The sequence below is a fragment of the Cervus canadensis genome, chromosome 1 (assembly GCF_019320065.1).
Source record: "Cervus canadensis isolate Bull #8, Minnesota chromosome 1, ASM1932006v1, whole genome shotgun sequence".
In the NCBI taxonomy this organism is placed as follows: domain Eukaryota; kingdom Metazoa; phylum Chordata; class Mammalia; order Artiodactyla; family Cervidae; genus Cervus; species Cervus canadensis.
This window is the reverse complement of record NC_057386.1, coordinates 15,688,635-15,713,804: the sequence shown is the minus strand read 5'-3', so window position 1 is coordinate 15,713,804 and position 25,170 is coordinate 15,688,635. Positions and strand designations below refer to the sequence as shown.

At 43.5% G+C, this 25,170-nt stretch overlaps 1 protein-coding gene and 1 non-coding gene across 7 annotated transcripts in view; one reads left to right on the top strand and one right to left on the bottom strand.

Annotated features, from left to right (window-relative positions):
• Window positions 1–5,639: 5,639 nt before the first annotated feature.
• Window positions 5,640–5,830, bottom strand: LOC122425835. The gene has a single exon (XR_006265020.1). It is a non-coding gene; the product is annotated as a U2 spliceosomal RNA (small nuclear RNA).
• A 4,388-nt stretch (window positions 5,831–10,218) lies between these two features.
• The window catches only part of TLK2 (tousled like kinase 2), a 122,429-nt gene continuing 107,477 nt past the window's right edge, over window positions 10,219–25,170 (top strand). For 4 of the 6 annotated variants that reach the window (XM_043465522.1, XM_043465504.1, XM_043465514.1 and 1 more), the window contains exons 1-2: window positions 10,219–10,356; window positions 12,174–12,259. In XM_043465522.1, the coding sequence (XP_043321457.1) occupies window positions 12,179–12,259 (81 nt within the window). In that variant the 5' untranslated portion in view covers window positions 10,219–10,356; window positions 12,174–12,178. The remainder of the gene's footprint in view (window positions 10,357–12,173; window positions 12,260–25,170) is intronic. The other 2 variants (XM_043465531.1, XM_043465496.1) reach the window with 1 other exon arrangement.

Below are 25,170 nucleotides of genomic sequence, written 5' to 3'. Positions count from 1 at the left end.
ATAGCATTTATTCAGGCACTGGTTCTCGGAGCTGATGGAACCACACTCCCACTCATCGATTGATAAGGGCTACTGGGCCACTGTGTAAATAGGCATTATCACAACAGGCCATGTGCCGGGCCAGCTGTACCAAAACCCTGTTTCTTTGTTGCCTAAAGTATTGTTTCAGGGGAAAGTTGCCTCGAAAGAATAATTTCATTTTGCATTTACAAATGGCACTTTTTTTTTCCTTCAAATTTCAGAAGAAGGAGTTAACTGATTTAATCCTTAGAGCAAGCCTGGGAGGAGAACAGGTGTTAGTTCCCAGTTTGATAGAGGAGGAAGTTGAAGTAATTTTCCAAAAGTCTTAAGCTAATGAATACTAAAGTAGAGTTTTTAAATGTGAGGCCTCACCAGGATACCTGCAAAACCAGAGAACACCACTTGGGAGACTCCATAATGATGGAGAAAATCAACTACCAATGTACTAGAAGCTGCAGGGTTGGCTAAAAATGGGTGATCCAAATTTCTAAGGAAATGTAAGCCTAAATATAAATTGTAAGCCTATATATAAACTGTGGTTTCAGGAGAGGTGAGTCCAAGAGAAAGAAGTCAAGAAAGCAGGGTTTTGATGTAATTTCATGAGAGGGGACAGACCTAGCATCCTGTCCTTTTAGAAGACACACTAATTCAAGGAATTGAGAACAGCAGTTGTCTTCAGCTGGCATCCAGGGTTGTGTACTGTTCTCAGCGTTTTGATGACTTTCTTTGGGAACTGGATTAATTCTGGGGCCGGGGGACCTGAAGACCTGAGAACCAGATTCTGGGTGATGATGAGTTTGATAAGAGTCTTGCCTAAGTGACTAACCAACTGCCCAAGTCTACACTTCCAGAGCAGGTGGAAACTAACAGCCAGGTAGCAAAGTTGTGGAATACAATAAATATGGGTAAAAAGCAAGAAACCAGAACAAGGTGACAGGAACTTAAGTGTTAGCTGAAGCAAACTCGAGGAGCAAGTGGAACCTGGAGTTGGACAGGAGGGGCAGAACCGAGCGCCCTGGCCCAGCCATATGCTGCAGAGCAGGGGGCAGAGGGCACAGACCCTGGAGGCAGACCAGCTTTCAGAGAATTCTCTCACCTCCTCTCCGCTTCCTCCTCCTCCTCCTCTGTATGGTGGGGCTCCCTCAAGGTGGAAAGGATTAAAAGTGATCATGAACATGCTCTCATTCCAGTGCCTGCCCCATAAATGCTCAATAAGTGCTTTTTGCTATAATCCCTGCCCTTTGGGATCAAGCATTAAACACAGGCTCAAGACACTGAAACTGACTGCAACATAAAAGCGCCTGTTTTACCGAAACCTTGGTGAGATTGTGGCCTATGCGCATGCCAGCTCAGCAGCAGGCACCCTCTCATCCTGTCACAAAAGGCCCATAAGGCCCAGAGTGATGCTGCAGCTCTGCCTGACAAGTGGTCCTGCTGCCAACACGCCAGTTCTGGCCCGGGGCCATTTTCACTCACTGTTCTCTCTGCCTGAAAGGCTCTTCCCCCAGACGGTGACAAGGTTTACACTTTCATTTCATTTAGGCCCCTGCTCAGACGTCCAGTGATCAGAGAACAGCCGTCCCTGACCTACCTCTCTCTGTGACGTAGCATCTCCGCCACCAATGGGGTCCAGCCCTTGGTCCTCGTCCCTGATCCCTATTTCTCCTGGCACTCCGTGCCTCTGATGTACAATTTTGCATTATTGTCCATTTCTCTCAGTGGCATGCACCTAAGGGTGAGGATTTAGTTTTGGGCTTTTTAAAAATTTGTGTTTTTTTCTTCTTCCAGTTTTATTGAGATACAGCTGACATACAGCACTATACGCTTAAGATATACAGTATGATGACTTAGGTACATCACTGAAGTGACCATCACAGTCAGTTTAATAAACAGCCATCATCTCATATAGACAGAAAATTAAAGAAATAGGAAAAAAAAAAGTTCCTTTCCTTGTGATGAGATAGTCTTTCTTTTCAAACTGTCCTTCTCACTTCTTTCTACTGAAAAACCTAGCCTGGAGGTTTTTCTCTCTCTATCATGGAAAGGCAGTTACTGGCCAGCTCTGTATCACTATCACACAGACACAGAAGATAATGCACAGTCCATGCAATGTAATGTGGCCACACCTGCTAGGTGTCTGGTGGAAAGTGTTCCAGGTGGATAGAGGGAAAGGGCAAAGGCCTTGAGGTGGGAGCAGGCTGGTGAGGCTGGAGTGGAAGTGCTGGGGATAAGGGTGTAAGAGAGGATGATTCCAGGGTTTTTGAAGTCTTGAAAGAATGGAATTGACATTTGGTAATATGAGTTAAATGGGCTTCTCTGGTATCTCAGTGGTAAAGAACCCACCTGCAATGTAGGAGACATGAATCTGATCTCTGAGTCAGGAAGATCCCCTGGAGAAGGAAATAGCAACCCACTCCAGCATTCTTGCCTGGGAAATCCCATGGACAGAAGAGACTGTCAGGTTACATATTCCCTGGCATCACAAAGAGTTGGACACGACTTGTTGACTAAACAATTGTATGAGTTAGGTAGGGAGAGAGTCAGGTTTTGCCTGTAAGTTTTATGATGATTTCAGGTTGGAAGCACCTGGCAGGGATCCAGCAGTAACCCAGGTGCTTTATATATATTATCTCCACAGCGCAGATAAGGAGATCGAGGCTCCAGAAGTCAGGTGTCCTTGGGTCTCAGAAGACCTTTTACATACTTCTCACGTATGTAGAAGTGTTGAGATTTGAATCCAAGCTGCTTTTCCAAGGGTTTGTCACTGAAGAAGGAGCTGAGAAAGGATTTGCCTGAAGGTGGAAAAGTCAATACTGTTGTGGATAAGGTGAGCTCAGACCCCCTTTCCAAACACTGGAACACCAGGACACAGAGGTTCCTTCTGTAGCTGGACTGGTAAGCTTAGGGCCAATAAGAGGAAGCACCACATCACAAGAGCGTTCGGCTGCAATCCCTTTGGCCTCAGCCAGGTGGAGAGCAAATCTATTTCCATGTCTGTTCGGCTGTCACATGATGCCAAAACAATGGAATGAAATGTGGAAGTTTCGATTGGGGTTATTATCATGGGTTACACTCCAGTTTTCTTCATATTTTAAAAGATTTGCTCAGTGTACATACAAAGTCTTCACATAAGGCATTTATTACTAATGTAACAGATGCGCCTTTGAGGGCCTTGACCTGCCCAGCGTGGCCTGCAGACCCGCGGCAGCACCTGAGGACTGAGAGGAAAGTAGACCCTTAGGTCCCGCCCCAGACGCACTTTAGGAAGATGCCCGAGGGATTTGTGATGTGAACGTGTTCATCACTCAGTTGTGTCCAACTCTTTGTGACCCAGTGGACTGTAGCCCACCAGGCTCCTCTGTCCATGGAAGTCTCCAGGCTAGAATACTGGAGTGGATAGCCATTCCCTTCTCCAGGGACTCTTCCCAGGTCTTCCCCGGGTCTCCTGCATTGCAGGCAGATTATTTACCGTCTGCGCCATCAGGGAAGCCCAGAGGGATACATCTGCTCCGTCTAATCTGAGAAGCCCTGGCCTAGAGCAGGAGTTGACAAACTTTTTCTGTAGAGGACCAGATAGTAAATGTTTTAGGCTTTGCCTGCCTGTCACTACTACTTAGTTCTGCCATTTGTAGTGCAAATTCAGCCACAGATAGTATGTAAGGAGATTAGTGTGGCTGCGGGTTTTATTTATTTTACTTCTTGATGTGGACCATTTTTAAGGTCTTTATTGAATTTGTTACAATATGGCTTCTGCTATATGTTTTAGTTTTTTGGTGGGATCTTACTTCCCCGACCAGCTATTGAACCTGTACCCCCTGCATTGGAAAGCGAAGTCCTAACTACTGGACTGCCAGGGAAGTCCCAGTGTGACTGTGTTCTAAATGAAACTTTATTTATGGACACCAAATTAGATTTTATATCATTTCCCAGTCGTGAAATACTATTCTTCTTTTGATTTTCTTTCAACCATTAAAAAGAAATGGACAAAGGTCCACATAATCAAAGTGACGATGTTTCCAGTAGTCATGTACAAATGTGAGACTTGGACCATAAAGAAGGCTAAGTGTTGAAGAATTGATGCTTTCAAACTGTGGTCCTGGAGAAGACTGAAAGTCCCTTGGACTGAAAGGAAATCAAACCAGTCGATCCTAAAGGAAATCATCCCTGAATATTCATTGGAAGGACTGATGCTGAAGCTGAAGCTCCAATACTTTGGCCACCTGATGCAAAGAGCCAATTTGTTGGAAAAGACCCTGATGCGGGAAAGATTGAGAAGAGGGTGACAGGATGAGATGGTTGGATGGCATCACCATCACCAACTCAATGGACATGAGTTTGAGCAAACTCTGCGAGACAGTGAAGGACAAGGAAGCCTGGCATGCTGCAGACTTAGCCACTGAACAACAGTTAAAAAAGAAAACCCAACCCTCCCCCCCACCAAAAAAAAAAAAAAACCAACAAAAAAAAAAAACCACCTACTTCATTCTTGTCATTCAGAGGCCATACAAAAACCACACACATCTTCTGATTCAACTTTCTGGGCCAACTATGCCCAAGTCTCCTGCCACTAACTGAGTGATCTCCTTCTTTCTTCTCTGTGGGCTCAGGGCTGAGGTCCCCTTTCCCTCCCAACCTGTGTCAGTGTGTCTGAAGTTTGCTTACTTAAGCCTAATATGAAAGGTCAATAGAAGGAAGATTGATAAAATATACTTTGCTAGTGTCCACAGATGCAGGGTGTTTGCTGTTGTTTTCTATCTTAAGGTTTTCTGAGAAAAACTAGAATGGAGGATTCAGTAGCTCAGTGGAGGGGGCTTGTTACATTTAAGGGGCTTGTTACACTTAAGTGGGCACTCATTCTTGTTGCAGTTGCTGAGAAGGAGGAACACACAATGCAGGGAAGACAAGTATTACAAAGTAACATTTGCAGAGGGAGTTGAAGGAGGAAATTAGAGAAGGGAGGTGCTCTCTAGGAGAATAAGAACATTGTTCCAGCATCACTGGGCTGTGGGGAAGACAGCATGACTTGATAAATAAACTGTGTCAAGGAGACTTGCCCAGGAAGAGCTTCTGAAGCAAGTTGGGCAGAAGGAGGGTATGGAAACCAGAGATAGGGGAGAGACTGGCCGAGAGTCCTGTGAAGGCTGAGACATGAGACATGAATTTCTTTCATCCATAGAGCATTTGCCTGGCCGCCAGATGCTTTTCCATTTTGTTAGAAATGGGGAGTCTGGAGGAAATAGCACTGACCAAATGTCTGCTGCATGTCAGGTGCAGTTAGAAGGCATTTCCCATCACTATTTCAACTTTATTTTTTAAAAATATTTTTCTTATTTATTTGGCTGCGCTGGGTCTCAGTTGTGGCATGTGGGATCTAGTTCCCCGACCAGGGATCAAACCTGGGCCCCCTACATTGCTATGCATTGGTAGTACAGAGTCTCAGTCACTGGACCACCAGGCTAGTCCCACTATTTCAATTTTCATTAAAGCCACTATGGGATTAGATGTGCAGGCCACAGTTTTCAGATGAAGCTGAGATGTGAAGAGATGGGGTTTGAACCTAGTTCTGTGCGACCACCACTACCCTGACGTTCTTTCTTTGTTTTTTTTTTTTTTTGTTTTTTTGGTGCACCGTTCCTGGAAGTACTGCAATACCAGGTCGATGCGTGGAGTGGACGGAGCAAGCTCCCATTCCAACTCCCAGCTCCAAAAATCCATCCAATATATTGTCCTCAGATAGAGGACGCATCAGATATTAAACTGATAAGAACAGATACTACACATGATCTTAGCCAAAAGGCCGAGAAGCGATTACCCTGACGTTCTACATGGCCCTGCCCACCAGAATTTCTGGTGGAAATACCACCTTCACAAAATCCCTTATTTCTTCACACCATTAGAAACCCTCAAGGGTAGGGGAAGAAGAACATAAACAGACCAGGTGACTTTTATATTTTGTCTACTGGGCCCTCCCCTCCCGCCAACAAACGTTATTTCTTTCTTTAAAGAGACATTTTTCCTGTTATCAAGTCCTTTTTCTGTTATGAAGAAAATAGCTCCACGAACAACTCAGTACATTGGCAGCCTGATTTCTGAAGTTACACTGTGTGCTGCCAAAACAATCTAATGACAAAGGTAGGTATCCTTGAGAGAAACATGAGGTTTGAGGACCGTTTATTGAGGGATTATTCTGTCAGGCATACACATCATCTAATTTTGTCCTCCAACAGCCCTGTGAGGTGTTTTTTTTTTTTTTTTTTCTCTTCCAATTTTCTCTCCCCTCTTCTATGGAGTCGATTCAGTTAGAACCAAATAGTTGTATTTTTCAAGAATTGTGTGCATCCTCAGCTGTGTCCAACTCTTTGTAAAGACCACATGGACTATGATTGATTGGTCAGGCTCCCCTGGCCATGGAATTTTCCAGGCAAGAATACTGGTCAGTTGCCATTTCCTCCTCCAGGGCTTGTGAAGTTTTAACACCATTTGATGGGTAAAGAAACTGAGGCTTAGAGAAGTTAAATATCTTGCCTAAGGCAACACAGCTGGTAAGAGGCAGGGCCGAGATGAAAACCAGGGCCCTGGACCAAGAGTTTGTCCTCTTAGCCATCATATTGCAGGCTCTTTTTAGAAAAGGTGCATGTGAAGGTCCCCTGCTTGGTAAAACATACCATGATCTTTTTGCTGAAGACGGTGGGTATTATGAAGCATTTAAGAAGATTGTGGACATTCATTAGTATGGTACCAGTGAAAGGGCAAAGAAGGGCTAAAACTAGTTTTCTCCAGTGTCTTTCTCAAAGTATCTCCCATGAGTATCAGAAACCACCAACCAACCAAAAAAATACCAGGGTGGTGGTTCAAAAAATTAAATTAGAAACCAGTGGATACCCCAATCCCCCTCCTGGAGATTGTCTTGTGTATATTATACAGTTTAGGTTCTAAGAAGTACTGAAATAAAGGATTCCACTTAACTTTAACCTAGAGTCCTGAGGACCAATGTACATCCACTCCCTTTAAAGCATTTAACCTGTTGAGACCTGCAGAGCGCAGCTTGGGGAACGCCAGCTCCCTTGTCCCTTCTGTGACTACAAACATGGACCCGGAGGACTTGTCATATGCTACCCTGAAGGCAGGATCAGTGGGAACATCTAGATGAACCCATGTTTGAGCCTTCTGATAGCAATTGGGCTTTTGCATGGGGAGTGTCACCATTTGCCAGCCTTTGACAAGCTGAGTTTCACAAAGTTGCTCTGTGAGCCAACACACTTTAAACAAGTGGGTTCATGAACCCAAGGTTAAATTATATCATGAGACCCATTGGACAACAACAAAATCATCCATCTGTTGTTTCTTTTCTCTGATTGTTAGTATTTGATATTTTCACTTATATGCTTATGTGTGTTACTTGTTCAGTCTTGTCCAACTCTTTGTGACCCCAGCGACTGTAGCCTGCCAGGTTCCTCTGTCCATGGAATTTTCCAGGCAAGGATACTGGAGTGGGTTGCTATTTCCTTCTCCAGGGGATCTTCCCGACCCAGGGATTGAACCCAGGTCTCCTGCATTGCGGGCAGATGTTTTAGCATCTGAGCTACTAGGGAAGCCTAGTAGTTTATATGCTTATAAACAGAAGCATATAAGAGGGTATCAGAGGATGAGATGGCTGGATGGCATCACTGATGCAATGGACATGAATGTGGGCAAACCTAATGGAGATGGTGAGTGACAGACTTGGCATGCTATAGTCCATGGGGTCGCAAAGAGTTGGACAGGAATGGGCAATTGAACAACAAACAGAAGCACACCATTTTTGTGGTAAGCAAATTCAAGAAATTCCTATGAGCAATTCCTCTTGGGATGAGTGTTAGATGTGGAGTGGGCTGTGAACAGACCTATGATAGTGTCAGTTTTCTGACATGCAGGGAAAAACACACTAGGCAAAGTGAAACAAAATCTCATCTTTTCCTGAATTTGAATGACTAGTTTTATTTTTATTTTTTCATAGTTACCTCAAAAAATGGAATCATAACCCTTTAGACCTGGAAAGGACTCTGGGAATCCTCTGGTCCAAACTCCTTCACAGATGAGGTTGGCGAAACTTGAAAGGTTAGGTGACAGGCCCAAGCATTTTGTCTGTGGAGGAGCTGGCCGGAGCTCAGCTCCAACTCTGTCCAGTGTTCTTTCTCTTAAACTCTTCTCTTTTGAGATGTTCCAGTGTCATTTTAAGAAGTTACTTTTTTGATCATTCACTGTAAGGACAGAACTTGTCTCATGTGCTTTTCTTTTTTGAGTTGTAGAGGAACATACTCTTGGTTCTCCTGCTCCCTTGATAGTCCCTTTTTCCTACCCTCTGCCTGGAACTTGCTCTCCCCCTCCCCTTCAAACCCTGTTATCTATCGAAATATGTATGTGCAAGGCCCAACCTGGCTGGGATTTGAAGCAAGGTGACTCTTGGCTGAATGGATTTTTTTCTACAGTGCTTGAATGTGCCCAAGAGTTTGGAAGGCTGGACAACTAACAATAAGTAAACTGCCATCCTTTGCCCTTTCAGCAGGTCTATGTTCCGTGAATACAGGAAGAACTAAGAGTAAGGAAGAAAGAAAGGCAGAACCATCACCTGAAGTACTTGCCTACCCCCTGGAAAAGTTCAAGTCTCTTGCTTATTTTCCCCAGGCCACTCGTTGTCACACATCTTCAGACATCTGATCAAGGAAGCATCAGAGGAAAATAAAAAGTTGGGTATCTGTGTATAAGTCAGTGTCCTGGCTCAGATGTCGGTGGAGAATGTGATTTTTTCTCTGGTGCTGGGCGATCAGAATGGGAGCCTTCTGTGTAGGAAGCCGCCTAGCTGAAAGAGCTACTGCACCCTTGCCTATTTCCCATTCCTCGGTAGACACTGAGCGGCAGGCCTGTTTTCCCCATTCTAGCACTTATTCTTAGAGCCCCCTAAGTACCCAGGAGAGCCTTGTTTTTAATCAAAGGTTGAAATGGAACCTCCCCCAGGGCGCACCAAGACAGTCCCTTTGGGGCAGCGCCCCGCGCCCCTTCCGAAGGGCAGCACTGTGGTGGGGGTGGGGGCTCAGCCTTGATCCCAGAGCACCTCTTGACCCTAAAGACGCCCTGCCAACCAGGTATGTGGAGGTGAAGCTCTGTCCGCTTTCCACGGCGCAAACGTGGATTTGGGGAGCGGGACGGTGGGTTCGGAGCGTGGCGGGGCGTGGGAGCTAGCCAACACGAGGGGACACAGCCAACTCACTAACTGGGCGTCTCCGGGGAAGTTCGGGCGGGGTTCGTCGGCTCTCGGCTTTCTTCCTCTAAAATCCATCCTGGGCAGAGCAACCCCACTTCTCACCCAAACTCGTGGAGATCAGGGATTAGGCGGGCGCGGGGTCCGGCGAGGCGGATCCGGGAAGCGCCCGGCCCAGGCAGCGAGGCCCCTCCAGCGTTGGTCCGCGACCCAGGGCGCCGGCCCAACCGCTCGGCTGGGGCCGGTCCCGCGGGGCGGGGGCCGATTTTACGAAGACGGCTGCGGGGGCTCCGGGACTCCAACCCAGCCGGGTCAGACCTCCCCTCGCGTCGCGGTGCGTCCGTCGGCGCCGCCCGTCAGCCCGCCCTCAGCCGCCCGGCGAGGCGGCGGCCTCCTTCGCGGCGCGGGGTCCCCTGGTTAACCCCTGCCCGGCAGGCCGGCCGCTGATTGGAGGAGGCGGGGCGCCGGGGCAGTGGGGACCCCCCCACCTTCCTCGTCCCCTCCCCCTCCTCCCCCACTGTCGGCACTTCCCCCACCCCCCCCAGGAACCCCCCCTGCCTCCCAACCGTGCAAATCTCGCGAGGAAACACGCGGTTTCACTAGTGTGTTTACACCGATCACTACTAATCCGGACCGAACCGATCCGGATTAAGGGGCCGGAGGCGGGTCCTGGGCTCCAGCGGTTCCGACCCCCCCGCCTTCCGCGCCGCACCCGAGTGGCCCCTAGCCGAGCGGGCCCCCACCTCCCGGCCGGGCCTGGGCCCTTCTGCGCCTCCCTTGGCCTTTGTCCGGCGCCAGGAGACCGGTCCCGCGCCCCCCGCGGCCGCCCGGGCCCGGGCCCGCGTCAGGCGCCTGGCTCTGTACGCGAGCCCGGGGATCTGCGGCCTCCGAGGCCCCCCTCCCCCGCCCGCCCTCTCGTGGTGCCCGGCGCCGGCGGCGGCTGCCGGGGCGGGGGGTTGCGGCGCTCAGGAGAGGCCCCGGCTCCGCCCCGGGCCTGCCCAGGGGGTGAGCAGAGCGGTCCGCAGCCGGGTCGGGTCGGGGCCCCTCCCGGGAGGAGCGTGGAGCGGCGGCGGCGGCAGCGGCAGCGGCGGCGGCAGGTGAGAGGCTGAGCCCCGGGCGGGGGAGGGCGCCGGGCCTGAGGTATTAACCGTCCGGGCGACCCCCTCGGCTGAGGAGGCTGCGGCCCGGGCCCACCCGGGGGCCGGCGCCGGGCCTCAGCTCCCTGGCGCTGAGGCGGGAGGGGCTTCCCGAGGGTTGCGGGTCGCCGAGGGGCCGGGTCGAAGATGGGAGAGGCCCAGGCGGCCCCGGCCTGGGAGTGGGGCTTGGGGCCGGCGGGAAGAGGGGGGCACCCGGGCAGCTGGAGGCCCCGGCAGCCTCCTGGGCGCCCCCGAGAGCTGGCCCGCCCTCCCTCCGTGACAGGTGGGCCTGGAGTTGGGGAAAGTTTGGAGCCGGCGGGAGACGAGGGGCGTCGGGACCAGGCCCCATCGGTCCTGCTTTCCGGCTGTGGGCTACAGGGAGGATCCCAGTCCAAGGCCCCGCTGGAATGAGACTGAGTGGATCTTTCCTTAACATGAGTTGACATTAAATGGAATAACCGCTGGGGCGTCATTTTCCGGGCCAGGCCTGGGGATGGAGGTTTAGGAAACGTGCCGAGAGACCCTGGGGCTTGAAGGGAGGCTGCAACCTCTGCCATTCAGGCCTCGATTAGGGCAGGGCGAGACTGGAGGAAGGCCACTTAGGGAAACACTCTCTCAATCTCTCTTTTTTTCTTTTTCTCTCTTCTTTTCTAAGATGCCTTTCTACCCTCCTGAGAATTTCCTAATTCCCTCTCTAACCTGCACTTGTCTGTGTGGGTGAAACTTTAATTTGCCACCCTTTCATTCCTCTTTGCCCCGGGCTCTCAATCCAGGAAGGGAAATGAAACTGGAGGCTTTGTAGGGGTTGTTACTGAAAATTGTGGAGTTGTTAGATTGCAGAGGGGCATGTTTAATTCATGTTTTCAGTGAACTTTTAAATCATGCCAATCATTCCAGTAGCTATTTAGTAATATATTCAAAGGGGTTGTAGGTAATGGTGTATGTACCTTTTCTAGTTTTAATATTTGGGCGGTTTCCAATGCGTTCTGCAAGAGTTGATTTCTTGCAAACGATGGAGGTATTTGCTGAGAGTAGCCTGTGCATTAATTGGTCGTGGAAGGAGTTTAAAAATGGTGTCCTCTTGCCCCTCCCTGCTTGGAAGGAGTGCTAAAAGCAGATGTCTAGAGCAACCTACTGCTCCAGGGAGTGGCAGAGAAAGATTTTATAAAGGGGTGGTTATGGAGCCATACTAATTTCCTGAGTGGATGCAGGTTGATGGTTTTACCATGGGTTTTCTATTAAAATGAAGTAATTAATTCCTTTTTTCATGCTCCTCAGAGAAAGGAGGCATAATATAATAGCGTTAAGTTATTAGTAGCTTCTGATTCATGCTGTATTATTTTGAAGTTATTATTAATGATTCATATTTTTAGTTTAAGAACTAGTTCCTGTGTGTTTGGGAAGGGAAATACCCTTCAGTATTTACCTAAATCCAAAGGTTGATAGAAGAAATTTTCTTTTTTTGTAAGCTAGGCTTTGCTCAGCTTTTACAGAGATTATATGAAAGGTTTGAGGGTTTTGTTGTCTGTTAAAATCAAATCAGAACTAGTTAAGAATAAGTGACCCTCAGAAGAAGACTTTTGAGCCACTTTGTAACTTTAAATGTATTACTATTTGATATAGCGCCTTGTGGTTTATTACTTATATGCTATATTTATTTGAGGTTTATCTGTATGTGAATATTCTGTGAAATAGTTACTATCCATTTTGTTGTATCCAAGAATTGGTTCTTCATGTTTTAGCTTTTATGGTCTCACAATCTACTTTTTCTTTTTCAGTAGAAATGATGGAAGAATTGCATAGCCTGGACCCCCGACGGCAGGAATTATTAGAGGCCAGGTTTACTGGAGTTGGTGTTAGTAAGGTGAGTAAAATGATGATAATGAACACTGCTCATAGCCAACTTTAAACACATTTAAAAGCAAAGAGCAAACTGGATGGCTCATACAGATACATTGAAGGAAGAAGATCTGGCTCACAGTTCCAGTGAACTTTTAAATCCCATCAGTTGTTGCACTCATTTAACAATACGCTTGAAGGTACTCTGTGTGGAAATATTTACTTCTTTTTACCCTCTAATGTGGGAGAGGTTTCCCATGGGTCTATTGCAAGGATACTAACAGGATGTGTCTCGATTCTATGCCACATTTTGTCAAAACTCCTCAGTCACTCTGACAGAAACTGCTAATGAAAAGGTATTGGCATAGCTTCATTACACTGGGCTTTTTGTATGGTTACGTGTAGAGTTTTGAAAAACGTGTCCCTGCTGTATCACCTCTCCAGATCTGCAGGTCAGCAGATTCCTCATGACTGTACCCCAGACTCCTTTTCCTTTCCTCCTATTTTCCCTTCTTGTTCACTGTTTTTGTTCCAGTAGCATAAGATCAGGCCCTATTCATGGGCAGTGTTATGGCTTCCTGTGCATCTTTATGAAACTGCTGCCTCACCCCTCTACTCTGATCGGAGGGCTTTAGAACAAAGAATAAAACCTACTTATGATTTTAGTACAATATGTAAGATATATTTGTGATGTTTTATTTAAAATCTTCACCAATCCAAGATGTTGTTTACTTGGACCTGAGACTAGAGAATTTTTAGTCTTTGACTTCTTCCTGTACTTTCCAAGAAATATTACTTCTCATGACAACTTGGGTCTTAGTCTCATGCTTTGGTCAGTAGCTTCTTAAAGGAGAAGGTGTTCGTCAAAGTTTAGTTAGAAAAACTGCTTTGATGAGTGTTGTAATTTTGGTGGGCTGGAATAACTTGATAGTCTTTGTTCAACAGATACTGAATACCTGCTGCATACTAGGTACTGTGCAGGATGTTAGGGATGACACCTCAGTACAGTGCTTCCAAGCCCTTTCTGTATAGAGGAGACGTGGTATAGATAGAGGATAACTGGGATGGGAGCTGTATTAGACCTGTGGTGAGGTACTATAGGAACACAGGATTTGTTATACATTTTGTAATTCTTGGTTTCTTGGCCTCTTTAATTTAAGTAACTGACTTTTGTGGCACTTTAGTGCAACTGTGCTCCTGACTGTTGTTACATGTTAGTTGTGTGTCTGAATTCTCTGATCTAGGTGAAGTAGCTTCAGCTGCACTTGAATAGTATATTTGAGTGTTAAATTGATCTCCGATTCAGTTGATTGCCTAATAATGACTTTTGCTGGTAATTCAGTAAAAGTCTTGTATCCAAATCTGTCTGTTCAAATGCTCACCCACTTTGTAAGAGTAAGTTTGTATTCAAATTGTATATGGTTTCAACTAATTGGGCTTTGTTAGAATGCTTTTCTTTCCTTTTGATTTTAGGTTCCTGGTAGCTGTATCCAAGTATACTGTCCATGGGGTAGAGCATAAGTTATGGGAATGAGTAACATTGTGAATTCTGCGGCCCAGGCCCAGCTAAAATCATGTAACTGAGGTGTCAAAAAAAAACTTAATCTGTTCAATAGGAGTTCTGCTTTAATACATAGAAAGAAGTTCATTTTTATCCAAATGTTTTTGTATCATTAATTGTATGTTATTTTGAAGTTTCCAGTCATGATAAGTATATTGATGATAATAAATCTGTTATTCTTGTACCACTAGGAGAGTTTTTACCCATAGCAAAGAAACTTTGAGGGGGGAGTGTGGGAAGCAAGTAATTATCCTGTAGTTTTGTGTAGTTAGGAAGAGAAAAAAAGAAAATCTCCATTTTGTAGGACTTATTATGACTGCAAGCCATTGTTTCTCTCAGACCGCTTATTTGAAATAGGAGCGGGGAGGGGGCCATGGTACTGGGAAAAAAGGTGCTTTTGGATAGACGCTTCCTTCTAGCCTGGAACTCCTCATTATGGGTCATCATTTCTCAGTGAGGATGTCGCCGTGTTGATGACAGCTTTCAGTTTTGCAGAGATCATGAGTGCTCTCAGCCCTTGGAAGTGGGAGAGCAGAGTGGCTCTCCTGTGACAGTGCCACCTAGCGGGGCTGGTGCAGCCGCGTGGCTGTCTCTTGAGTTTCTCCTGACTATTCGTAACATTTTCAGTACTTTTTGATGTCCATAGAAGGAAGAAAGTTGGTGCCACTGTGGATTCTTTCCTAGTGGACAGGATGTTTTAAGTAGCTGCAGTCTTTGAACTTCCTGGTGATTGTAGATCTTCTGTCATGTTGCCTTGAGTGTTTTGCACCTGCAAATTAGATATACAAAACTTAGGCTAGAAGAAAATGGCCATGCTGCCACATTTATTGCTTGCAGTATTTAAGTTGCTCTTTGCTTGTATTTAGGTTATTTGCAAATTAAAATTTTTCTTTCACATTGCATTTATGCACATTAATTTTATATTTAATATTTAATTTATAATAACTGGTAAACCAGAACATTTGTTCTGCACTTTGGGATGTGCCATGTGGTTTTGTTTAAGAGACTGATGTTTTCTGTCATCAGTGAGTGGGTAATAGAGGGAAGGAACCCGACGTGCACTGTGAAGCTGTAATGACTTTCCTTCCCTACTCTAGCTGCCACTTTTTAGGACGACCTGTAACCGTTCTCTTAGCATTTTTGAGATGATAAGTTAATTGGGTTATGAACCTACTTCTTCATGTCTTATTGACTTGGCATGTGAGCGCTGCTTCTTTTTTTTTTAAGATCTCTTCCTTTAAGTACTAGATAATCCACTTCCAGTAATGTGAAACTGACTGTACCTTGTATTTGTATGTTTTCAATGAGAACTTAGTGCAGTTTATATTCCCTACTCTCTCCCCTTTTGACTACTTAGATACAGGTAGTCTCATCTCTGTGATTCTGGAGACTGTAAAGTAGGTGGAATTCTACCCTTACATGTACTATTTATCTGTACCTAGTTGAATTTTAATGCTAATGTAGTAACAAATACTTCCATAGTATTTTCTGTGTGCCAGATACTGTCCCAAGTATGAAAAAAAGCAATAAGTGAATTTAGATCTTTCATAACAAGGATACTAGTCTTAATAAACATTCCTTCTCTTTTTATAAGACATGCTAACTGATGCCCACTGCATTGCTCCCACCAGTTGATTTATAGACTTACCAAGGACCACTTTATGACAACTTGCCCTTGTGTTATAATTATATGGCTCAATACAAAATTGTGATAACCATTGACATAAAATGAAACAATTGTTAATTCTGTGAAAACTAAGTTATCTACCTTGGAAAGACTGAATATAAAATGAGGCAATAAGGAGATAACTATAAAAATTTATTAAAATTTTTTTTTAACCTAGGAGAATTCTTCATTTAGATACTTGGCAAGTATCTTAAAAGTGCTTGCTTCACTTTTAAAGAAATTGAAACTGGAAATAGTAGATGATGCATTATGGGTGTGGTTTGTGTAAGACAGTGTGAAACTACAGTCAGTAGATCTGTAACTCAGTAGGCCTATATCAAAATATTGGCAATAGAATAAGAGTTTCTATACTTTTAAGTTCAAAGAAAACATTTTTTTTTTTTTTTAAGATTCCTCACTATAACTTACTTTTTTGATTAGTGTTCTTGGTTTCAGTTGTGTTGAATAAAAAGTGTGTTGATGGTGTTGAAAAGAAGAGCGAAATGAGAACCATGAAAAGTGGGACTCCCTCTTTTGGCACAATAAGAAACTCATTTCCTATCTTTTATAAATTTGTGAGTGATACATGATCATTCTAAATGATCACATGTGACTTCAGAAAAGATCTTGAACCAGCTGATACCTTTCTCCTGTCATGTAGTACATTGTATCAATTAGAAGGTATCAGTTATGGATACCTAGTGTTAGCTATTTCACATGCCAGTGCAGGAAATTGTTAAAAATATGTTTAGGTGTTTACATTTAGTACATAGTTAGATGGTCAGTAAGCATAAATGCTGAAAAACAGTCTACATTTATACCAGTTTTAAGAGTATTCTTAAATTTATTATTATGTTTGCCTTTATGTTCTTTTCATTTACAAATCTTCCTTGACTTATGTCCTGATAAACCCATTGTAAGTTGAAAATATCAGAAGTTGAAAATACATTTAACACACCTAACCTATCATAGCTTAGCCTAGCCTACCTTAAACATGCTCAGAACACTTACGTTAACCTATGGTTGGGCAAACTCATCTAACACAGAGCCTGTTTTATAATAAAGTGTTGATTATCTCATTTATTGAATTTTGTTCCAAAAGTGAAAAGCAGAATGATTGGGTACAGAACGGTTGAAAATGTGTTGGTTCTCTTACCCTCATGATGGCATGGCTGACCGGTAGCTGTGCTGCCCTCACCACTGGGCAGCGTGAGAGAGGATTGTGTCACATATGACTAGCCCAGGAAAAGATCAACATTCAAGATTTGAAGTATAGTTCCCACTGCATGTGTATCATTTTTGCACCATCATAAAGTTGAAAAATCGTTAAATGGAATGATTGTAAGGCAAGGACCATCTGTACTTAAAAATTTTTTTAATTCTACCCTTATTTTTACACGTAGTCAAGTATCAGCTCATTTCTCTTCTTTCTCTAGCATTTGTCTGCCCCGCGGCTACTGCCTTAATCCAGACCTTCCTCATTCATAACTGTAACAGTTAGTATCTCCCACCTCATTCATCTTTCTGTAAACTGCTACCAGTTATATTTCTAAAAATACCAGTAGTATTGTTTTACTCCCTTACTTTAAAGGCTTCACATTGTCTGCTGGATGGAGTTAAAACTCCTGACTTTTCAACTTCATGGATTGCTGTCCACTCCCCCACTGCTGTGTGCTGCTGGCTCAAACCGTGGCTGGTCTCCTGACCTGCAGTGCTGCCTCCTCTACTGCTCCTTTTCATTTGTCACATGAACCTCCAGTTTACTCTTCAAAGCATGATTCAGATATCCCTTCTGTATTGCTTTTCTGGATAGCCTCACCAATCTAGTTGCATTATCTAATTAGCACCTGATGACCTGTCTTTATTATAACACATTTGCTCTCCCTGTTAGTCTCCTTGAGAACATGGATGTTGCCTTTATTTCTGACTGTTCAAATGCTCAGCACATTGTATATACCAAATAAATCTTTGTTGAATTGGGAAAGAGTTGAATTAAAAATAGTTGTCATCCAAATAGGCATGTTTCTTGTTTTAATGTAGTTTCCAAACTCTTGGCTGAAATTGCATTTAATGTAAGGACATATTTGTATTGTTGTTTAGTCACTCAGTCATGTCCAACTTTTTGCGACCTCATGGACTGTATGTAACCCACAAGGCTCCTGTGTCTGTGGGATTTTCCATGCAAAAATACTGGAGTGAGTTGCCATTTCCTACTGCAGGGTATCTTCTTGACTCAGGGATTGAACTTGTATCTCCTGCAAGTCTCCTACATTGCAGGCAGATTCTTTACTGCTGAGCCACTGGGGAAGTATTTGGACTTAAATTTTTCTTAGGTTTCTTTCAAAATCTCTCTTATGATTATTCTACTTTCTGTTGAAATTTTTTTCATTTATTATCTACAATGAAAGATAAAATTCTCATTCTATTTCCCCCACCTTCAAAGTTTTGCCAGCTATTTGTTTTTTAACATTGCATTTTTCCTTTCTTCTAGTTTGAAAGTTATGTACTCAATAGTTACCACAGAAATTACAGTATGGATCCTTTATATCAAGGATTGATGTTAATCAATACCTCTGCCCTCCTTTTTGTCAATATAAGGGCCTTGAAACTTTAACTTCATTATTCCTCTCCCGCTTCACATGCTGCTGTTTTATATTTGATTGTATGTGTATATATATTTAATTAGTAGACTTTATTTTACAGAAAATTGAGCAGTTAGTACAGAGTTGTCATATACTACTATCCCATCTCTCCAGTTCCCCATTATTAACATGTTACATTAATGTGGTAGACTTGTTACAGTTGATCAATGAGTATTGATACCTTTGTTATTAAGGAAAGTCCTTAGTTTAACATTAGGATTTACTCTTTGTGTTGTATAGTTCTATGGGTTTTGATAAATGAAAGAGTCATGTGTTAACCATTTGTATATATATGTTTTTAAGAACACACAGATTTTTATTGAATCTGTTTTATAGTTATGTTCATTTAGCCTAACCTACATGTTTACCTATGTTGTATTTACCACTTTCTTTGTTGTTTGTTCCTTTTCACAACTTTGACCTTCCATCTGGAATACTTTTTCTTTTGCTGAAATACATCCTTTGGAATTTCTCTAGTGTGGGTCTACCAGTAATTGTCTTCCCATTGTGTCTGCTTTAAAATGTCTCTTTTGGGTTTTATTCTTGAATGGTGGTATTTTGCTAGGTTTAGGATTCTAGATTGGCTTACTATGTTCTTTTAGTACATTGTTTACTATTGTCCACTGATTTCCTTGATCTCATTTTACTTTTATTATCATTGCCATTCTGTTGCACTTAGTCTGTCTTTTCTTTGCCTGTTTTTGAGATTTTCTCTGTCTTTGATTTTCTGCACTACAATGTAGAGATGAGACATATGTCTAGATTGGATTATTTACACCTGAATATTTTGGAGGAACCTGAACATACACATAAAATAAGTAGATTTTAGCTTTTAGAGCAGTTTTAGGCTCACAACAAAATGGAGTGGAAGGTATAGAGACTTCCCAGATACTCCTGCCTCTTCACATTTTGACAGGTGATGAACCTGCATTGACATGTCACCATCCAAAGCCCAGAGCATACATTAGGGTTCACTCTTGGAGGTGTATATTCTATAGATTTGGTCAAGTATATAATGATATGTATTTATTATAGCATCATACAAAGTTATGCTGGCGTAAAATCCTCTGTGCTCCAACTGTTCATCCCTGCCTCCTCCCCTAGCCCACTACTGATCTTTTTACTGTCCCCATAGTTTTCTCTTTCCTGGAATGTCATATAGTTGGAAATAGTTGGAATCATACAATATATAGCCTTTTCAGATTGGCTTCTTTCACTTCAGTTCAGTTGCTCAGTTGTGTCCGACTCTTTGCAACCCCATGAATCGCAGCACGCCAGGCCTCCCTGTCCATCACCAACTCCTGGAGTTTACCCAAACTCATGTCCATTGGGTCGGTGATGCCATCCAACCATCTCATCCTCTGTCGTCCCCTTCTCCTCCTGCCCCCAACCCCTCCCAGCATCAGGGTCTTTTACAATGAGTCAACTCTTCGCATGAGGTGGCCAAAGTATTGGAGTTTCAGCTTCAACGTCAGTCCTTCCAATGAACACCCAGGACTGATCTCCTTTAGGATGGACTGGTTGGATCTCCTTGCTGTCCAAGGGACTCTCAAGAGACTCCTCCAACACCACAGTTCAAAAGCATCAATTCTTCAGCTCTCAGCTTTCTTCACAGTCCAACTCTCACATCCATACATGACCACTGGAAAAACCATAGCCTTGACTTGATGGACCTTTGTTGACAGAGTAATGCCTCTCTCTGCTTTTTAATATGCTGTCTAGGTTGCTCATAACTTTCCTTCCAAGAAGTAAGTGTCTTTTAATTCCATGGCTTCAATCACTATCTGCAGTGATTTTGGAGCCCCCAAAAATAAAGTCTGGCACTGTTTCCCCATCTATTTCCCATGAAGTGATGGGACCGGATTCCATGATCTTAGTTTTCTAAATGTTGAGCTTTATGCCAACTTTTTCACTCTCCTCTTTCACTTTCATCAAGAGGCTCTTTAGTTCTTCTTCACTTTCTGCCATAAGAGTGGTATCATCTGCATATCTGAGGTTATTGATATTTCTCCCAGCAATCTCGATTCCAGCTTGTGCTTCTTCCAGCCCAGTGTTTCTCATGATGTACTCTGCATATAAGTTAAATAATCAGGGTGACAATATACAGCCTTGATGTACTCCTTTTCTTATTTGGAACCAGTCTGTTGTTCCATGTCCAGTTCTAACTGTTGCTTCCTGACCTGCATATAGGTTTCTCAAGAGGCATGTTAGGTGGTGTGGTATTCCCATCTCTTTAAGAATTTTCCACAGTTTACAGTGGTCCATACAGTCAAAGGCTTTGGCATATTCAATAAAGAGAAATAGATGTTTTTCTGGAACTCTCTTGCTTTTTTGATGATCCAGCGCATGTTGGCAATTTGATCTCTGGTTCCTCTGCCTTTTCTAAAACCAGCTTGAACATCTGGAAGTTCACAGTTCACGTATTGCTGAAGCCTGGCTTGGAGAATTTTGAGCATTACTTTACTAGCATGTGAGATGAGTGCAGTTGTGCGGTAGTTTAAGCATTCTTTGGGATTGCCTTTCTTAGGGATTGAAATGAAAACTGACCTTTTCCAGTCCTGTGGCCTCTGCTGTGTTTTCCAAATTTGCTGGCATATTGAGTAGTATTCATTTGAGTTTTCTCTGTGTCTTTTCATGGTGTGTAACCTCTCTCTCTCTCTTTTTTTTTTTTTAAAGCCCTGAATAGTATTTCACTGTCTGGCTGTTGTTTTTCAGTCGCTAAGTTGTATCCAACTTTTTGCAACCCAGTAGACTGCAGCATACCCCTAGTTTAAAGACTTATTTACTTGTATGTCTGTGTCAAGTCTTAATTTTGGCATTCAGGATTGTCCTTGTGTCATGTGGATCTTTCATTGCCGGGCACGGACTCAGTAGATGTGGCGCTCAGGCTCGTTGCTTTGAGGCACTAACCAGGGATCCCTAAGCGGGGGTCGGATCTGCATGCCTGCGTTGCAGGATAGATTCTTAACCACTGGACCAGCAGGGAAGTCCCTCTGCCACATCTTATCTGTCGATTCACCTACTAAAGGGTGTCTTGGTTGCTTCCAAGTTTTAGCATTACAAATAAAGCTGCCATAAACATCTGTATGCATATTTCTGCCAGTGGTTGAATTATTTTGACTTATTCTTCTTGGAATTTATTGGATGTCTTAAATCTGTGGGTTGCTGGTTTTCATCAGTATTAGAATTCTCAGCCATTGTCTTTGCATATATTGCCTCTGCCTTACTCTGTCTTCTTCTTGCACTCTGTTTAAACGTATGTTAGACTTTCTTACTTCATTTTCTCTGCCTTTTACCCTGTCTTCTGTATTGCTGGTCTTTTATTTCCCAGGGCTTAATACTGAGTAGGTTCGTTCTGACATTTCCATCTACTTTTTTATTTCTTCTTATACCTTCCCCTTATTTATTTTCTCTTTAAATTTGTCTAATCTTCATGCTTCTATCCATTGAGTTTTGTTGAGGGCTGGTTTATTTTTAGGTGGCTCTTATCCTCAAAGGATAGCCCTGTGCTCCTTGTTTAAAGTAGAAGGTAAATTTCCTGGAATCACCTCATTGGGCAGGCCCTGGGCTTTGTGGTTTCCTTTACTGAACTTCACTCTCTTTAAAATTGTAGTAAATGAGTTCTTTTTGTTGAGTTGCCAAGTCATGTCCACCTCTTTGCAACCCTGTGGACTGCTGCAGCACACCAGGCTCCTCTGTCCTCCGGTGTTTCCTGGAATTTGCTCAAATTCATGTCCATTGAGTTGCTGGTGCTGTCTAACCATCTCATCCTCTGCTGCCCCCTTCTCCTTTTGCCTTCAGTCATTCTTAGCGTTAGGGTCTTTTCCAGTGAATTGGCTCTTAGTATCAGATGACCAAATTATTGGAGCCTCAGCATCAGTCCTTCCAATGGATATTCAAGGTTGATTTCCTTTAGGATTGACTGGTTTGATCTCCTTTTAATCCAAGGGACTCTAAAGTCTTCTGCAGTACCAGTTTGAAAGCATCAGTTCTTTGGTGCTCGGCCTTCTTCATGGTCCAACTCTAACATTTGTACACAACTACTGGAAAAACCATAGCTTTGACTATATGAATCTTTATCAGCAAAGTGATACTTCTGCTTTTTAATGTGCTGTCTAGGTTTGTCATAGCTTTCCTTCCAAGAAGCAAGTGTCTTAATTTCATGGCTGCAATCGCCATCTGCAGTGATTTTGCAGCCCCAAAAAATAAAATCTGTCACTGCTTCCACTTTTTCCCTTTCTGTTAATATTTGCCATGAAGTGATGGGACCGGATGCCATGATCTTAGTTTTTACATGTTGAGTTTCAAACCAGCTTTTTCACTCTCCTCTGTCACCTTCTTTAGTTCCTCTTCAGTTTCTGCCGTCAGAGTGGTTCTAAAAGCTGTGGTAGGTCGTACTAGAACCGGTCAGTTTCAACTTATTTGGCATCAGTAGTTGGGGCATAGACTTGGATTGCTGTGATGTTGAATGATTTGACTTGGAAATGAACTGAGATCATTCTCTTGTTTTTGAGGTTGCACCCAAGTATGCTGTATTTCGGACTCTTTTCTTGACTATGAGGGCTACTCCATTTCATCTAAGGGATTCTTGCCTACGTAATAGGTATAATGGTCATCTGAATTAAATTTACTCATTCCTGTCCATTTTAGTTCCCTGATTCCTAAGCTGTTGATATTCAGTCTTGCCATCTGCTTGACCACATCCAATTTACCTTGATTCATGGACCTAACATTCCAGGTTCCTGTGCAATATTGTTCTTTACAGCATCAGACTTTATCACCAGTCACATCCACAAGTGAGCATCATTTCCACTATGTCCCAGCCACTTCATTCTTTCTGGAGCTATTGGTAATTGCCCTCCACTCTTCCCCAGTAGCCTACTGGACACCTTCTGACCTGGAGGGCTCATCTTCCAGTGTCATATCTTGTTGCCTTTTCATACTGTTCATGGGAGTTCTCCAGGCAAGAATACTGGAGTGGGTTGATATTTCCTTCTCCAGTGGACCACATTTTGTCAGAACGCTTCACTATGACCCATCTGTCTTGGGTGGCCCCATATGACATGGCTCATAGCTTCACTGAGTTATGCAAGCCCCTTTGCCATGACAAGGCTGTGATCCTGAAGGGAGTAGTAAATATATACATAAAAAAATTTACTATTCTAGCCATTTTTGAATGTATAGTACATTCACTTTGTTTTGCAACCATAATTGTGATCCCTCTCAAGAACTTCATCTTGCAAAAGTGAAACTATACTCACTAAACAATAACTCCACGTTTATGCCTCTCCTTAGTCCCTGGCAACAATCATTCTGCTTTCTGTGTACATGAATGTAAGTGCTCTAGAAATCTCATATAAGTGAACTCATACAATATTTGTCTTTTTTGTAACTGGCTTAGTTCATTTAGCATAATATTCCTCAAGATTCATCCATGTTGTAGCATCAGATTTTCCTTCCTTTTTAAGGCTGAGTAATATTACACGTACCATATTTTATTCATCCATGTATCTGTCATTAGTCACTTTGGTTGCTTCTGCCTTTTGGCTACTGTGAATAATGCTGCTGTGAACATGGGTGTACAAATACTGGTTGAGTTCCTGCTCTCAGTTATTTTGAGTGTATGTATAGAGGAGGTATGATTGGATCTTGATTAAACTCTTTGTTGAAGCTTGACCTCTTCTCATCCTATATTGTTGACAAAGTACAGTCTGAAAATTGTGATTGTTTTTCTTTTAGTCTACCCTTAGCAAAAACCTTAGAAGTCTTAAAAATTTTGTTAGCTTCTACATAGGGACTGATAATAATACTCAAATTGCAGTTATTTTTTGCAAATAGTATTATTGGCCCAGGAGTTTGAAGAACTAAGTAACTTGGTGAGTTACATAGGATAGCTTTTTATTTTAACCAAACCATAGTTTAATTTTAAAATGATAACAGCAAGTGGCTATCCAGATTTGCTGTACTCAAATTTTTTAGAAATAGATAACTTTATTTATTTAAATATTTATAAGGCTGCAACGGGTCTTAGTTGAGGCATGTGAACTTTTAGATGTGGCATGTGGGATCTAGTTCCCTGACCAGGGGTCGCAGCCAGGCCCTCTGCGTGGGGGGCACGGAGTCTTAGCCACCGGACCACCTGCTGTATTAGAGTTTAACAGCATGTGCCTGCTCAGTCGCTCAGCAGCGTGTGCATGCTCATGTCTGACTCTTTGTGACACCATGGACACAGTCCATCAGACTCCTCTGTCCATGGGGTTATCCCAGCAAAAATACTGGACTGGGTTGCCATTTCCTCTTCCAGGGAATCTTCCCAAAGCAGGGATCGAACCTATGTCTTGTGTGACTACTGCATTGGCAGATGGATTCTTTACCACTGAGCCACTTGGGAAGCCCATTTTAACCAGTTTTGTCCTATGAAGACTGTTAATGTTGCTTATATAAAGATAACAAGGTGATGGTATCTGTTCTAATAGTTGTGACCTGTGTGACTGATAACTTTGCTTTTATAAAGAGTAAATATCTAACTTTTCTGGAGAAGGAAATGGGAACCCACTCCAGTATTCTTGCCTGAAGAATCCCATGGACAGTGGAGTCTGGCGGGCTACAGTCCATGGGTCATAGTCAGACTTGACTTCGAGAGATATTGCAAGGTAGCAAATGAAGGGGCTTCTCTTGGTCCCAGTTTGTATTGTGTTCAGTTGATGACAGAGCTTCCAGGAGCACACAGAAGGCCCGCCGTCATTTGCCCTTCAGCAGGCTTTCTCGGCATACCAGTGGACACCAACTGCAGCCCAGGGCACCAGTAAACTCTGCCACCAGCAACCAAGCCATGGTCTCTCCAATATGTCTGAATCTCAGCCTTTGGGAAGGGAGTACCCCAGATGTGGTTTCGGTCTCCTGACTAGACCCAGACTGATACATAGTATCAACTTTATTTCCTTTCATGTGTCTTTTCTCGAGAAACTTCTAGAAGATACATTCCATAAACACCAGACAGAAAATCATAAAAGAGAAAGGCAGCATATTAAGGAAGCAGATGATCCAACAAAGGAGAAAAGTCAAGA